A 16,771-nucleotide genomic window follows, 5' to 3' on the forward strand; every position below is an offset into this window, starting at 1 on the left:
CCGCATGGCTAGGCAGAGAGAATAGAACGCCACACCACTCTATCTTTGCAAACATTCTTCGCCTCTTCCACGTTCATGCATCTCCTCATACATAGCCGCCGATTGTTTCGACTCCTAACCTGACCACTTTTAAGTATTTGGCATACTTGATCATGCCAACTTTTTCTCGGTCTTCAGTGTGATTTTTCAGTATAATATTTAAATAAATATTAGATTGAAGAAATCACAAATATTTATTTTGTTCCCCCCTGAGAATCGAACTCGGGGCCTTCAACTCGGTAGCCAAGTGCGCTAACCACAACACTACGAAGACAGACAATGTGAAGGCATATGGAAAACATCAGAGATAAAAGTTACCTACGATCGAAATTGACATAATTTTTCACCGTTAAGAAATCCTCAATTATTTCAATAACCTCAGTGCAATTTATCATCAAATATCAATGATGAAAACATTGACAATCTTTTTGACAGTGCCTTGAGCACTTAATTTGCAGTTTCTTCATCTTCAAACCCTTATCCGCACCCGATGGTGCACAGGGCACTTTATCATATAAAAGCAATGTTATTTTGATTGTTAACACACGAAGGAAAGGTGATCAGTCCTCCGCTTCAGGTACCAGTCCAGGGTAATATTGAATAAATCGTAGTCATACAGGAGAATGTGACCATGTGCATTTTTTACAAAAACGTGATCATGGACCATTTGATATCTTACTAGCTTAATGTTGCCCTGAAAAAAATCCCAAAGGATTTTAAATTTGGAAGTATAATATATTGACATGTTAAAAATGACTTACTGCATTGATGTTTATTTTCTTGCCAAGCAAAAGTGACTTAAATGGCCCTCCTGAACATTTTACGTTTTGTTAGTTGGTCACTTTCTCCTGTACGACTACGAAATATTAGAGTGAAAATCACTTATGTTTATTTGACCCTCCTCCCTTGGGAATCGAACCCGGGACCTCCAGTACGGTAGCCGAGCGTGCTGACAATTACACTACAGAGGCGGACATATGCAGTTTAAGGTACAGAAAATGTCAATAAGTAATGTAGAACTTTATATTTTTTGCTTAATCTAATATAAATAATGATAAAATATATAAAATTATGGTAATATTTTTACATTTACTGGTATTAATGTAATAGGTAATGTTCAACCCTGAATGTGTAGATGGTATGAACTAAATTTGTACATTTGTATTGTCGACGCTCCGGACCAAACAGGATCTGGAAAAATATATATAAATCAACGTCAATATAAAAATATTGAAAATAATATAAAGTTAAAATGGTTTTTTATCTATATTTTTCCATGCTAAGCCATCATTTCACAATACTCATTTGACCTAGTTGGCTCAAACAGGGGGATTTAATCCTCCAAATTTTAATTTTAATTCCGTAACTTCATAAGTAAGTAACTTATAAGAATAATCCATATTTTTTAAGATTTAAAAAATAATACTTAAGAAAATTTTCCCGATTATGCCGGCTTCTGACCTGACCAATTTCATGTATTGATCATGCTAAGATTTCCTCGGTCTTCCTCTGCTTCTATTACCAACCACATTTGCATCATAGACTTGTTTCTGACCTGACCAATTTCATGTATTGATCATGCCAAGTTTTTCTTGGTCTTCCTCTGCTTCTATTACCAACCACATTTGCTTCATTAACTTGTTGAAGATGCAAATATCTTACTTCTTCCTTCTTCACTCATTCGAATCACATGTTCAAACTATATTTTCAAATTTTAACAAACCTTTTTAAATTTTGTCTATAATGCTTATCTCAGCCCAACATTTTTTTCTCATATCACCATTTGAACATTTATCATCACTTATATAAGCACATTCATCTGAGAGAATGTGTTTTCGATTGCATTCAATCCACTTTTATCCTTCCTTTGCCAACTCCATGCTTTACTTCCATACATTAGAATTAAGACAGGCGCCGTGGCGTAGTTGCGTAGACGTTCGACTGAGAAACTGGCATCGTGGGTTCGATTCTTGCCAATTGCAAAATTAATTAAAGAAAGATTTATTTTCAATTGGTCTGGGTGTTAGTGATGTATTTTTCACATTTAGCTTTCTTATCCTACCTACAGATATCCATCTTATCTACCTACAGATAGATTCCTGTTTTTTTTATATTTCCTATATAAAAAAAACAGGAATCCATTGTGTACTGCCAGTTTAGCTTGCGATAACCCTGTCAAACTGCTATTATAAAGGTGGAGACTGACCAGAGCATTTTGTCGTAACATCGCTCACAGCGAGCATCACCGAGTATCTGAAACTATGGAGCGCTCGGCTCGGTGTACTGACTGCCTGAATGCTCGCATCGGAACGTGTTACGTTACGACAAAATGCTCCGGTCAGTCTCCACCTTAACCTGTTACGGGCGGGATGCATAAATACGTCAAACGTAAACAATATCGGGTACGGGTAGGACATATGAATACGTCCTTGAAATATATGTTTATTATATTATATATATGGACGTATATTTTTCGAACAACAAAGGTATGAGTCATCCATACATGTCTTGACATGAATTTAAGACACGGAGTGAATCAGTATTTGCCCCCGTTACAAGTTGCGTAATTGGACAGCGGACCGCCCAGTTAACAGGTTAAAGAAAGCATACTTACAAAGTCTGCCTGAAAAGTGATTTGCTAATAAATCAACTTTAATGCTGTTTGAGGTCAAATATCTCAATGAGAAGTGGTTCAACGTGGCTTGGGTTCACATCCAGGTAAACGCCGATCACTTCGTCAGTGAGTTTGTGAAGCTCCATGATTTTCTGGATGAGTTTCAGGAAGGTGGACTTGGCTTCACATCCCGGGTAAATACTCTCCAGGTAACGCCTCAACAGGTAGTAGTACGAGTTCTGGAAACAAACAAAAATAATACAGGTAAACCTTATTTTGCGCTGGTTCGATTAACATTTTATTTTTTAAAGGAATAACGCGCAAAGCATTTTAGATGCTTATCTGCAGGTAGGATAGTAAGGATAGGGAAAATAAATGTGAAAAATACATCAGAAACTTCCAGATTGATTGAAAATAAGCTTTCTTGGATTCATTTTGCAATTGGCGGGAATCGAACCCGCAACGCCAGTTTTGCAGCCGAGCGTCTACGCCACGGCATCTGTCACAATAACGCCAGTTGGTGCCAGCCGTGGGTTTCCCTAACCAGGAATTAAACAAATTGACGAAGGAATTAGATCACCCTTAGTCAGAAAATCCTGAAAAAGAAGACGAAGAGAAGGATGAGACAGTAAGGAAAAGAAGTTATGGGAAAACCCTTAAAACGGCTGATCTAATACGTATCCTTTCTTTTATGGAAAGGTAAACAGATGACTATATTCATTAATTATGTCAAGATCTCTTTCAACTTTTAAGTGCGCCTCCGGCACTATGTTTCAGTATCCAAAAATTAGCTCCTGTCAACCGTAATAAATGTTTGAGTATCCAAAAATTAGCTCCTGTCAACCATAATAAATAATTGAGTATCCAAAAATTAGCTCCTGTCAACCGTAATAAATGTTTGAGTATCCAAAAATTAGCTCCTGTCAACCGTAATAAATAATTGAGTATCCAAAAATTAGCTCCTGTCAACGGTAATAAATTTTTGAGTATCCAAAAATTAGCTTCTTTAATCGTAATAAATGTTTGAATCAAATTTCTTCTACCGCGTAAAACATTGTTTATAATAAAATTTAGCTTAAAAATTATTCTTGCTTTTTTGTTTATTTAGTAGATATATTTTCCGTATATCCGTAGCAAGTAACACAAAGTAAATAAAATAACTGTGTAATTGAAAAAACATTCATCAGCATAAAAATAAGGAAAAACAAACCGCAAAATTCGCCTCATTAATTTAACTAATTATTATTATAATTTGACAGTAAAATAATATGAAAAATTGTTATTATTTAAAGTAGCACAAAAAATTCACCTTGGAATTTAAAAAATACGCATAATGTGATAAATAACTCCTATAATTGGATCCAGATTTGTGAATAAGTATATGGACACAATCAATATGTTGTTTTATTAAATTATCTGGTCAAACTATAAGCTAAAATAATAAAATGAAGAGGGTATTTTCTGGCATTTCTCATGTATGTGATTATAATCCAGGACCTCACATACAAATATAAAAGTTTCTACTCAATAAAAAAGCTTCACCATCTCACCAATAGATGTCACTAGTGAAAATTCTAGTGATTCTTGTACAATGTTTCAAAAATTGGATCATATATACATATATAGATATTCCAAGAATTTGAGTAGTGTGGTTGTCAATCATGGGTAGAATTGGTGAATGTTACACAGGTGTAAAGTGATATGACAGTCATGAGCCCCATAAATGTGCAGACTTCCATGTTATTCTTCAGCTATGTTATGATGTCAACAAAATTATTATAAGTAATTTTTTCACTCTAATATTACCCTGAACTGGTACCTAAAGCGGAGGGCTGATCACCTTTCCTTGATGTGTTAACAATCAAGATAACAATGCATTTATATGATGCAGTGCCCTATGCACCATCGGGTGCGGATACGGGTTTGAAGAAAATACGTGTGTAAAGTGATAACTAAAGTGACTTCCACATCCTTCTTCATCTATGTTGAGATGTCAGAAAATAATATCATATTACTGTATTACCTGTTCGAGCTTGATGACATCGGAATGGACGACTCTCGCCCTGTCCGGCGTGAACAAAACTATCGCACACATGATCAGGATGATGTTCTCATCCATTCGCCATCTTGGATCGAAGGTTCGTATGAACCTGTCGTGCTCCTCGTATATATTCCCTTTGGCGAGTTTCAATACCTCCGCTTTGATATTTCTCATGTTTTCCTGGGAGTGGGGAATCTATAATCATATATTAAAATTTATTATCACATTATACATACTTACTCCGCCATAAATATCGTCCGCCTCCGTAGTGTAATGGTCAGCACGCTCGGCTACCGTTCTGGAGGTCCCGGGTTCGATTCCCAGGGGGGGAGTCAAATAATTATAAGTGATTTTTCCACTCAAATATTTATTCAATATTACCCTGGACTGGTACCTGAAGCTGAGGGCTGATCACTTTTCCTTCATGTGTTAACCATCAAGATAACACTGCATTTATATGATACAGTGCCTTACGCACCATTGGGGTGCATAGGGCACTGCATCATAAGGGTTTGAAGATTATACATACCATTTTTTTTTCAATTTGAAACCCATATCAAAGCATTCATTTGAACTATCTTTTTTTAAGAGAAAAACTCGCAAAGCCTCTACTTTTAGAGGCTTGTCTGCAGGTAGGATAGTAAGGATAGAAAAGGTAAATGTAAAAAATTCATCACAAACACCTAAACCAATTGAAAATAAATCTTTATTTTGCAATTGGCGGGAATCGAACCCGCGATGCCAATTTCGCAGTAGAGAGTCTAACCAGCTATGCCAAGACGCCAGCCTAACAGACAAACTAACCGTCACGCTGCTTCTTTGCAGGGATAGACAGAGAGAATAGAACGCCAGACCAATCTGTCTTTTAAAATCTTCGCCTCTTCCACATACATACCCGATGATCGTTCTGACATCTGACAACTATCAAGTATTTGAAACACTTGCTAGTTTTTCTCAGTCTTCCTCTGCTCCTGTTTCCAACTACATTCGCCTCGTAAATTTCTTTTACTATACTTCTTCCACTCATTTGATCCACATGTCGCTCACTCCATTCAAGAACGTCATAAATCAAAAATCGTCAATTTTCAGTTGTGCATGTTTTTGGAATGCCCAGAGAATGTACTATATCCCAGCAAAAGAGGCATATTTTTAACTTAATATTTACCCGCTACAGGGCAGAAAAGGTATTGTTTAAATATACTAAATATTTTTCAAATTGAGAAATAACCTTCAGGTTTTGCCTAAAAAGATCTGTTGCACAGTAAAAAGTTCAATAAGTGGATTGATATTTATTGTTAATACATTGTGCTATATTTTTTTACTTTAAAAACGTCCGCCTCCGTAGTGTAATGGTCAGCACGCTCGGCTACCGTTCTGGAGGTCCCGGGTTCGATTCCCAAGGGGGGTAAAATAAATAGAAGTGATTTTTTCACTGTCATATTTATTCAATATTATCCTGGACTGGTACCTGAAGCGGAGGGCTGATCACCTTTCCTTCATGTGTAAACGATCAAGATAACACTGCGTTTATATGACGCAGTGCCCTATGCACCATTGGGGTGCGGATAAGGGTTTTATTTTATTATTAAAAACGTTCTCCTGAAAAATCAAGTTTTTTTTATTTATGACGTTCTTGAAAAGAGTGAGCGATGTGTAAAGCACCTCAACACAACTTTCTTAATTTTTTCGATAATGCTTATCTCGCGTTCTTTCCTTATATCACCATTCGAACATCAATCATACATCATTTTAACACACATTCCTTTAAAAGATCGCATTTCGACTGCATTCAATCTACATTCACCCTTTTTTTGTCAACTTCATGCTTCACTTCCGTACATTACAAATTTATATATTATTTAAATCAAATCATTTACACTATTTGAACTAGTCTACAGTTTAGGTGGGGTGACCATCTCAAAGCAGTTCTTGGGATACAAATAAAGTAACCATTTTCATAAATAAATAATTTAAATTTCCCAATATTTTTAGTACATAACTTAAAGTATAAAGTACTTAATACTGACCCTTATCTGCCCCCATTGGTGCATAGAGCACTGCATCAAATTGATGCAATGTTCACTTGACCGTTTTTATAAGGCAAGGTGATTAGTCCCGCGTTCAGGATAGTATCAAATTTATTAAAAAAATAAAAATTATTCTAAGAAATGTTAAGTCTCCAGAGAATCAAACACGGGATCTCACGGATGGTAGTCAAACGTTTCAACTAATTGATTGAAGACTTCAAAAAATTGTAATAATCAGGGGTCAACAAACCATCAGCGATTGGGAACCGTTGTCACAATCTGATCTACATACATTTTTAAGGGATTTTTCCATAGGATTGAAGGATTTTTTCACAAACCTTCCAAGTATCTCTGGCGCAATCATAAGTCATTGTACTTCTCAGAATCATCATTTCCGTGCACCCTCCCTTGAGGAGAGCCACTTGGTCTTCCTCACACATGTTTTTGAACGCGTTAATCTTCTTCGACATCTTGATCAGCCTCCGGATGGCCACTGCCGTGAGGTTTATTATGCCGAGGAGCGTCGGATCGTTCTGGCCCTGCGACGGCTGAAAGAGAAGCAAGATATCATCAAGGGAAGGGTGAAAGAGAAACAATACATCATTATGGGAAGGCCGGAAGAGAAACAACATATCATTATGGGAAGGCTAAAAGAGAAATAAGAAACCATCATGGGAAGGCTGAAAGAGAAAGAAGATATCATCATGGGAAGGCTGAAAGAGAAACAAGATATCATTATAAGAAGGCTGACAGAGACAAGTGGCTGACACTACAAGGCGCTGCCTTTAGAAGATGATGATGAAAAGAGAAATTAAATATCATTATGAGAAGACTGGAAGAGAAACAACATATCATTATGGGAAGGCACATGCCTCAAAGTGCTTTGGCAACAAATTACGTTACATCACTCTATCATGCCCAAAGTATAATGGAAATATATAAAATTACTGCACAATGTAAGAGCTACTAATACGGACGGCACCAAAATGATAAGTTGACATGGTTTTTTCGGACAGATAAAAAATTTAAATGGTTATTTTAACACATTGTCATCGGGCAGTTTTTTCATCAACCCCGACTCTAATTATACTCAGACGGTCCGGCGCCCGACCCTCATTGTACTAATAACAAGTAACCGCAAGCCTAATTCTGATCTGTAAAATGTTTTTTGGTGTCTCTCGCGCTCTACCAAAGGTAAGTAAATAGAACGCGTCTCCCGCTCTCTACTAACAGTGTGTAAAAGACGCTTTTAAGCGATTCCCGCAAAAATGTGGTAAAATGAATAGAAATCAATATATAATATAACAAGCGAAAAATTCCAATTGTATACTTATATTAATGATTTTAACTAAGCATTACTTATTGTCCGCCTCCGTAGTGTAATGGTCAGCACGCTCGGCTACCGTTCTGGAGGTCTTGGGTTCGATTCCCAGGGGGGGTCAAATAAATATAAGTGATTTTTTCACTCTAATATTTATTCAACATTACCCTGGACTGGTACCTGAAGCGGAAGGCTGATCACCTTTCCTTCGTGTGTTAACGATCAAGATAACACTGTGTTTATAATGCAGTGCCCTATGCACCATTGGGGTGCGGAAAAGGGTTTGAATGAATTACTTATTGGGCTTTTTTTTCCATGAAACGCGGCGGAATGGCATTCCAGCACCTTTTTTCACGGATATATATTTTTTTAATTTTCAAAATCAATTAGACGAAACAATTTTTGTGCTTACGTAATTACAATCTATATTTAAATAATTTGTCAAAATGATAAAATATGGTATGGTATTGAATATTTAACCTGTCCGGGAGTATGGACGTAAATGAACGTCAGTACGAATTTTCTTTAAAGGAGTATCGACGTTAATGAACGTTGAAGTCCGTCTGTCAGTTAGTATGATGTTACTTGTATAGCAATGACATCTGTGGGTATTTGTATGTAATTTTGTCATAATTGAAAAATATTTGGTACCTATTGTTTTTTTTCATTAAATTATTTTAACACAATTTCTTTCTTCATAAGATGGTACGTACATCGAATGAATGAAAAAAAAATCATGTAAAAAGAACCCACTCCCCAGAGAAAGTCGGACATCAATTTTTGTACTCCCGGAAAGGTTCAATTATATTTGAATAAATAAATAGAAATTGAGTTCCGGGATCTTTTACAGGAGTTCATAAGAGTTTCGGGATCATTTTTGTTTTAAAAAAAATGCCCTGTAAATTTATAATTATGGACAAATACACGAAAAACTGATAAATACGCCCGGAAATATCAAGAAGATACAAACAGCACTTAAAATGTGTATGTTGCTGAATTAGATAAACAATATCATTATTATGACATTGGAGTTATCAGCACACGTCATACTATGTTGCAACTGATTAAAAGTGCATTTGATTAATTTATCTACTTTTAAAAATAAACATATTCTAAACATTTTCATACTGTATGATATTAGGCATATTAAAATCCCTAAGTCATCAAAATAGAATACTTAAGCAATAACGATTTTATGGAAGAAATATAACAATGACTAAATAGGTTTTTTAATAGAAAAACACAATTTAGTTGCACAAAATGAAATTTTAGTAATAAATCTCAGTAAAATAAACTTACAATGATTTTGTCTAGTGTTTCTATTATGGTAGCGACTGACCGGAGCCATTTCGTCGTAACGCAACACGTAACGATGCGAGCATTCGTATAGTCAATACTGCGAGCCGAGCGCTCCATCCATAGTTTCGGATGCTCGCCGCGAGCGATGTTACGACATTACATTATGATAAAATGCTCCGGTCAGTTCCTACCTTTAGGTTTAGATTTCTAGTATCCATATAAAAACATCAAATAATTGCTTCTTTTCTGATTTTGAAATGAGGTCAGTGCAGAAGATAAAAATACCTTTCCCGCCCTAAGTGTGTTAAGACAACATTAACCGGATCCACGCGGCTCGCATAACCGTATGTGTTTTAACAAGACATGCCCCATACGCGGCTGACATAAGCGTTTGTGTTTTCACTTTGCTCCAAGTTTCGAACCTCAGTTCAACTTGGAGGGATTTTTTCATGGTGTGGAACTTTAGATAAAATAATACGTCAATCCTCGGCCTTATGACATCTGTTGAAATATCTGACTAATAATTTGTAACATCACAAGGATAAATAAAACAACAGATCCCTGATTTTTCTTGCGGTCGGTAATTAGTCCGCGCCATAATCATGCCCTATATCTGTCACACTCTCGACGCTACGCATCGCCAGTGGGTAAGAGTGACACACGATGCGTGCTTTGATTTATTTATGTTACGATCTAATTTGTTTATATTACGATATATTTCAAGAACAATGTGACACACGTGTATTATAGAGTACCAAAAAGGCACAATGAATCCCATTGAACGTTTTTGTTTGGGAAAATAAATCGTTTCATAACTAAATACATGATAAAAGTAATCATTTAAAAAACGGCAAAATACCGCCGCGCACGGGCGTCTCTTAGGAACAAAGTTAACGCGTTTAAAAGGTTAACCTTCCCCTCTCGGTGATATGTATTTACTACAACTAGACTTATCAAATGAGAATATCAATATAAAATATAATGAATATGGGCTCAGAATTTTTTTATTCATAGGAATACAAAATACAAAATTTATAGGAATACAAAAATTCTGAGCCCGTATAATCATGTATTACACAAAAGTATTATAATATAAAGTTACTCATGTACAGCGACGGAAATAAATAATTTGTGAAAAAATCGGGAATAAAATCACCAATACACAAATGTTTCTCATTTGTTGAGCGCGTGCCGTTGCTTGTGTATACGCGCATGTCGTTGCAAGTTTATTAGCGCGCAGACTGTCGTATGCAACGGTCGTGTCGCTACGCTAGCTATTGCGACTATTTACGATGTCTTTTTAGTCGTTTTCAAATAATTATCCGAGCTAACATTATAAAATTGTTACATTTCGACTTCAACTATGATCAATAAAAGTCACATTTAGGAATATTCACATATTTCCTGTTTTTGAATCACGTGTTCATATGGTGTACAAAATACATATCACCGGATATATGGCGGAAGTTTTTAGCACCGTATGGGCGCTTGTCCACTACCCGGAATTCCGTGTAATTTTACTGTCCGGCACGTCAGTTAGCGTTTTAAAACGACGATTGGCTTGGATCGGCTTGTGATTTTGTCCATCTTTCTTCGGATCGGAGCTCTTGATCGGTGCGTTAACACGTAGAGCGTAAATTCGATCGTAAATTGTCATTTTAAAACGCTAACTGACGTACTGGACGGTAAAATTCTACTTAATTCCGCGTAGTGGACAAATGTCCTAAGGGAAGCGTTAAAGAAACAGAAAAAATTAAATTCTATAAACTCAGAATCAGTAATATTCCACTGACCTTGAATCTGAATTCTTCAGATACCAGGGTTATATGTTCATCTAGGGGTGCAAGGAGCGCCTTGTTGGCCACAATCAGCTCGTTCAACTTGGCCCTTTCCGCATCATTCAGTTCTCGACTCGAGCTGTTGATCTGCGACAGGGACGTGTAGGCTTCAAACTCCAACTTGATGGCTTCGCACAGAATAGACTCTATCGAATTCGGCTCAATTGGTATCCTGTTAATGCTGAAAAGTGGGGAATTATCACATTTAATGCTGAAAAGTGGGCGAATCACATTTAGTGCTGAAATGTGGGTAGTTATCACATTTAACACTGAAAAGTGGAGAATTATAATATTTAATGCTGAAAAGTGGAGAATTATCCCATTTAATGCTGAAAAGTGGGGAATTATCACATTTAATGCTTAAAAGTGGAGAATTATCACATTTAACATGTTCTTGCACGTTCTAGATTTAAGTTTTGTACTGATATTTCTTGGTAGAACTGCATTTTATGGAATAAAATAACAAATAACGATGTAGTTTTTTCCACTTGAATTTTATTTTACCAGCAACCGGGTTTCGTTGTAATCGACAACCGACCAGTCTGATGGTGTCGATAGGGTTTTCATTATTTTTCTTTATTTATTCAAATAATATATGTAGATGTACATATAAGTAAGTAAAACCCTTATCCGCACCCCAATGGTGCATAGGGCACTGCGTCATATAAACGCAGTGTTATCTTGATTGTTTTACACACAAAGGAAAGGTGATCAGCCCTCCGCTTCAGGTACCAGTCCAGGGTAATATTAAATAAATATTACAGTGAAAATTATTATTATTATCACTTATATTTATTTTACCCCCACTGGGATTCGAACCCGGGACCTCCAGAACGGTAGCCGAGCGTGCTGACCATCACACTACGGAGGTGGACAGAATACATATATGTATATCATAAAAACACATTAATCAATTTTTTTCATTTATTTTATTTTATGTATATAGATTTCAATTATTGTTAGTGATACCCGCAGTTCAAAAAAAAGATCTGCATGAATGGGTATACACTAATGTTTCTATCAAGTTTAAGCATTGAACGAAACCCTTAGTAAATGTATTGTTTATATCATGGGTGGCCAACCTTTTCAGCAGCCGGGCCAAATTTTAGAAATGAGATTTCCTACCGGGCCGTAAAACAAAATTTCTTTAATTATTCAAAGCAAACATGAAAAATGTTGCTTGTTTAAAGGGGATATTAAAAAATGATTGTCAAACAAGTTTATTAAAAAAGAGTTAGGCAATAATCAATCATTTTTATTAAATTAGGGACAGGGTTTTTTTTTGAGAAATCAGTTTTTTTTTCTGTACACAATCTGAATATTGGCTCAATTTATTCACTAGTATCATGGCTATTGCGTAACTAGCTTTTACAAAGTATATTGACTCTTGAATCACTCTAGTCAGTCTTCAATAGCAGCATCAATGTGTGTTTAAAAGTCTATCGCAAAATGTTGTAATTGTTTGTTTAAACGAATAGAAGAAATTGTCACGATAATGAGATACTTCCATATATGGATATGATACGGACTATGCACTGTACACTTAAAAAAAAGTGTGATATGCTTCGCGGGCCACAAGAAGACACTCGGCGGGCTGGTCACCCTTGGTTTATCTTTAATCTTTATCTTGATCTATTGTATCGTTAATCTTAAGAAGGTTTTACTTCACATTCTGAACGCCCCCCCATGTTTATGACGAGTGACCATTCCTGAGGAGAGATAATCAGTATTTTATCAAATAAGATAAAAAAAAGTGTGATATGCTTCGCGGGCCACAAGAAGACACTCGGCGGGCTGGCCACCCTTGGTTTATCTTTAATCTTTATCTTGATCTATTGTATCGTTAATCTTAAGAAGGTTTTACTTCACATTCTGAACGCCCCCCCATGTTTATGACGAGTGACCATTCCTGAGGAGAGATAATCAGTATTTTATCAAATAAGATAAAAAAAAGTGTGATATGCTTCGCGGGCCACAAGAAGACACTCGGCGGGCTGGCCACCCTTGGTTTATCTTTAATCTTTATCTTGATCTATTGTATCTTTAATCTTAAGAAGGTTTTACTTCACATTCTGAACGCCCCCCCATGTTTATGACGAGTGACCATTCCTGCAGAGAGATAATCAGTATTTTATCAAATAAGATAAAAAAAAGTAATCAATTAATACGATAAAAGTTTGGGATTTACAATATATAGTATATGTAATACAATTTCCACGATATCAATTGGCTAAGCTATACTACCCGATTTTTTTATGAATGTAACTAATCGATTGACGATAGATTACCAGAACATCCAACACATCCCCTTTTTTCTCTACACACACTATTCCAATTTCTACATTTTCCTATTACAGTTATGATCAAGCAGTTATATATAATATACATATACTGCCTCTTCGCATTAAAAATGTACAATTTCTTAAAATCACTTTTCCTTCTTGTAATTCAATGATCAAGATAACACTGCTTATATGATGCAGTGCCCTATGCATCGTTGGATGCAGATAAGGGTTAAAAGGAAGGAGCTATAGCACATGATTTTAAAAAAAAATATGAATATAACCAGCTCTATGAAGAACCTCATTCCTACATAAATACTTTTTTCCTATTCCTAATTTCTACGCTTTTCTACTACACATGATGAAATATCTAATCATACTTGCTAATTTATTATTATTTCTATTACTATTATAGTGGATTTTAATTTTTATCTAGAGATATTTGTTTATTTATATTTTCCAATCATCTCTTGATTAGCTGGATGATAAAACCACAGCAATCCACTCTTTCAAGAGTGTACGATGAAGAAATAAGTCTGGTAAATAAAATGCAAAATAGGTAATTACCTTTCTACATCTTGCAGTACATCGCGTGCAACATCAGCTTTGTTCGGTTTCGCTTGCTGTCCGTTCATCAATGTATTATCGCATAGAGGCTGCGATACCGGATTACTATTTACAGTCGTAAATATCCTCGAGCGTTCACTGTTCGGAGTGGGGGTAGTCAACATGGACCTGATCATAACATTATCGTCATCCTTTTCACTCATAAACCTCGAATTCACTTGATCTTCCAACAAAACCCCGCCATTTTGGTGAGGGACGCCATTTTGGTGGGAAACGCCATTTTGTTGAATTCCATTTTTCAAATTGTCCACGGTGTTGCCATATCGCATATTTGAGGAAGTTGCGACGTGTGATAATGGCGAGTTTGTAGGTATATTTTCATTGTAAGGGGCATAATTTACCCCATAGTCAGGTTTTTTGTGTAATGTGGTGAACTGGGAAGAGTCGTTTACTGATTCAATATGGCTGTCGGATAGGTTATTATTTCTTATAACACTGACTGCTTGATTGCTAAGAGGTGGATCAAATACTAAATTATCCGAAGATTCTACACTATGTTGCTCTTCACCCGAAACCGGGGAAGAGACTTTTCCATTTGGAGTCCACGAAGTGTTGGAATCATCATTGTCTTCACGTTTAATAAGTTTAGAGCTAGAGACCTCATCGTCGCCGAATTTGTTCTGCCGCTTCTTAGCTCTATTTTCCGCGATTTTCAATCTCTTCTGGGCCTTGTCTTCGTCCGATAAAATGTATTCTTTGACCATTCCGATCACGAGGCACTTCTCCAAACGACATTTTTGACAGAACCTTCTCGTTAACACCGTTATGTCGCACTGCTCCGCAAAGGGACATCTGAATTCCTTGCTCGCCAAAGCGTTGCGTCTAAAAAACGCTTTACAACTTTCGCAAGTGACGGCGTTGAAATTATACCCGAACGCTTTATCACCGCAAACACCACACACTTTCCCAGCTACCCCCGTCGATGTTTTCTTGTTAGCACTGACCTTCTCATTACATTCCATTTCGTTGTTTCTGTCAATATTTTCTATAAACTTTAAATTTCGAGGCGCCATTTCATATTATCTAAAACAGGGAAATGAAAATGATAAACTTCTAAATAAGGAAATACATCAGGAATACTAACGAGTCTGGTATATTTCACTGACACTCGTCGCAGACCTTAACACTCACCAAAAATCATTTTCACGGAGAGATAATAAACGGTAGACGCTATTTATTGCTTACGTAAATATTTGATTGCAAAGTATAGATTATCAATGACTGATATCGCAAAAAATATCAGAAGTAATTCTATTTTTTTGAGAAACGTCAGATAGGAGATAATATTTTTATTGACTCATTGCTGCCAACGTGATTTTGTCACGATAAGTTGGTAGAGTTTGCTATACTGTAGGCGCTAAATTTAAAATTTCGTGAAAAATACAAAACTTTTTTGTTAGGTAATATGTATTATAAACTTAATTTTCTTTCAAAATTATCTGTACCGATTGAAAATTTAGGTACGGAAAAAAGTCCTTTAGCAACAATAAAAAAATTAGTTAAACTATTTATAGATCTGTAAAGTCTTAGTTATCTTTAATCCTGCCTTTCATTAAGTATTAAAATGTTTAAATCATAAATGATAAAATATAAACTAGTATATGAAACTGCTAGACTTCATCTTGATCTGGAAATAGAAATAAAAAAAATGTATTCATATGCTCTTATGTATTTATTTAAATGAATTGTCACCATTATTTGATAATAATTATATTATATTGTAATATACTGTTTGCCTCTATGGCAATGGTCTGGTTAAAACGTTTGGCAACTCTCAATTTTCTTTTTCTAGCCCCTCTCCGCACCCAAATGATGCAAAAAGCTTAATTCGATCAAATCGGATCAATTCGATCTCAATTCAATCCTTTGATATATGAAGACATGGTAATTAGTTTTGAATTTCAGATTCTTAGGTTTAGAATTGGAATATATTTTATGGTATGCAAATGGCGTAATTAAATGAGTGTAAAAAACACTACTGCTATATAAGGAATGACGTGGAGAAAGAACAGTAGGTACAGAATAGCAGAGAAAAAGAAGAATAGTAGCAATGCTAGGGTACTTAGAGTTGTGTACCCGTATTTGTACTAGAAAGAGTAATTAATAAAATAGTAGATTCCCAATAAAGCCAACAAAAGAAAGGTACTACTATAAATACTTGCTGAGGACTCCCGTTTAAAGATTTTATGCAATTTATGATCAATATAACACTGCATTAATCCAATGAAGCAGTATATACAACTGGAAACAAATAAGAAAACATAAAGAAATAAACATCTAATTTGACATCACACATTAATAACTTTAAAACTTCAAATATCTAGAAGAGGAGATGGGTAAATATTTTAATTTATTTTGACGATTAAAATAGCCAAAATAAGAAATTATTTACCTCGTAAGCATATTTAAGACGGATGTAACTTATGAGGAAATAATAATTAGGTTAGTGTAAGCAAAATACTAAAAGACGGAAAAATATTTCCGCTTATAATTATGTATGAAGACCAGGAATCAAAAATAAAGTGTGTCAATGTAAACTATTGAATTAGGCAATGAAAAATTGCATATGCAGAATATGCTGACCCATAAAGAAAATTGTATATAAAGCCTAGGAATGATATGATCGGAATTAATTATTAATTTTAGTTCGCAAATCTTTGTGTTTTCTTGTATTGATTGGTTT

The 16,771-nt window shown here is 35.5% G+C and overlaps 1 protein-coding gene across 1 annotated transcript; it reads right to left on the reverse strand.

Annotated features, from left to right (window-relative positions):
* Positions 1-1,049: 1,049 nt before the first annotated feature.
* Hr96 (Nuclear hormone receptor HR96) lies at positions 1,050-15,387 on the reverse strand. Its single transcript, XM_088258712.1, has 7 exons — positions 15,220-15,387; positions 14,029-15,111; positions 11,135-11,360; positions 7,060-7,269; positions 4,677-4,889; positions 2,654-2,892; positions 1,050-1,230 (listed from the first exon to the last, which is right to left on the reverse strand). Exons 2-6 carry the CDS (start codon positions 15,099-15,101, stop codon positions 2,692-2,694), a joined length of 1,923 nt encoding a protein of 640 aa, XP_088114838.1. The 5' UTR covers positions 15,102-15,111; positions 15,220-15,387; the 3' UTR covers positions 1,050-1,230; positions 2,654-2,691.
* Between the last annotated feature and the right edge of the window lie 1,384 nt (positions 15,388-16,771).

The sequence above is a fragment of the Brachycentrus maculatus genome, unplaced genomic scaffold (assembly GCF_059751285.1).
Source record: "Brachycentrus maculatus isolate JH-2025_06_01 unplaced genomic scaffold, ASM5975128v1 h1tg000102l, whole genome shotgun sequence".
Taxonomy (NCBI): domain Eukaryota; kingdom Metazoa; phylum Arthropoda; class Insecta; order Trichoptera; family Brachycentridae; genus Brachycentrus; species Brachycentrus maculatus.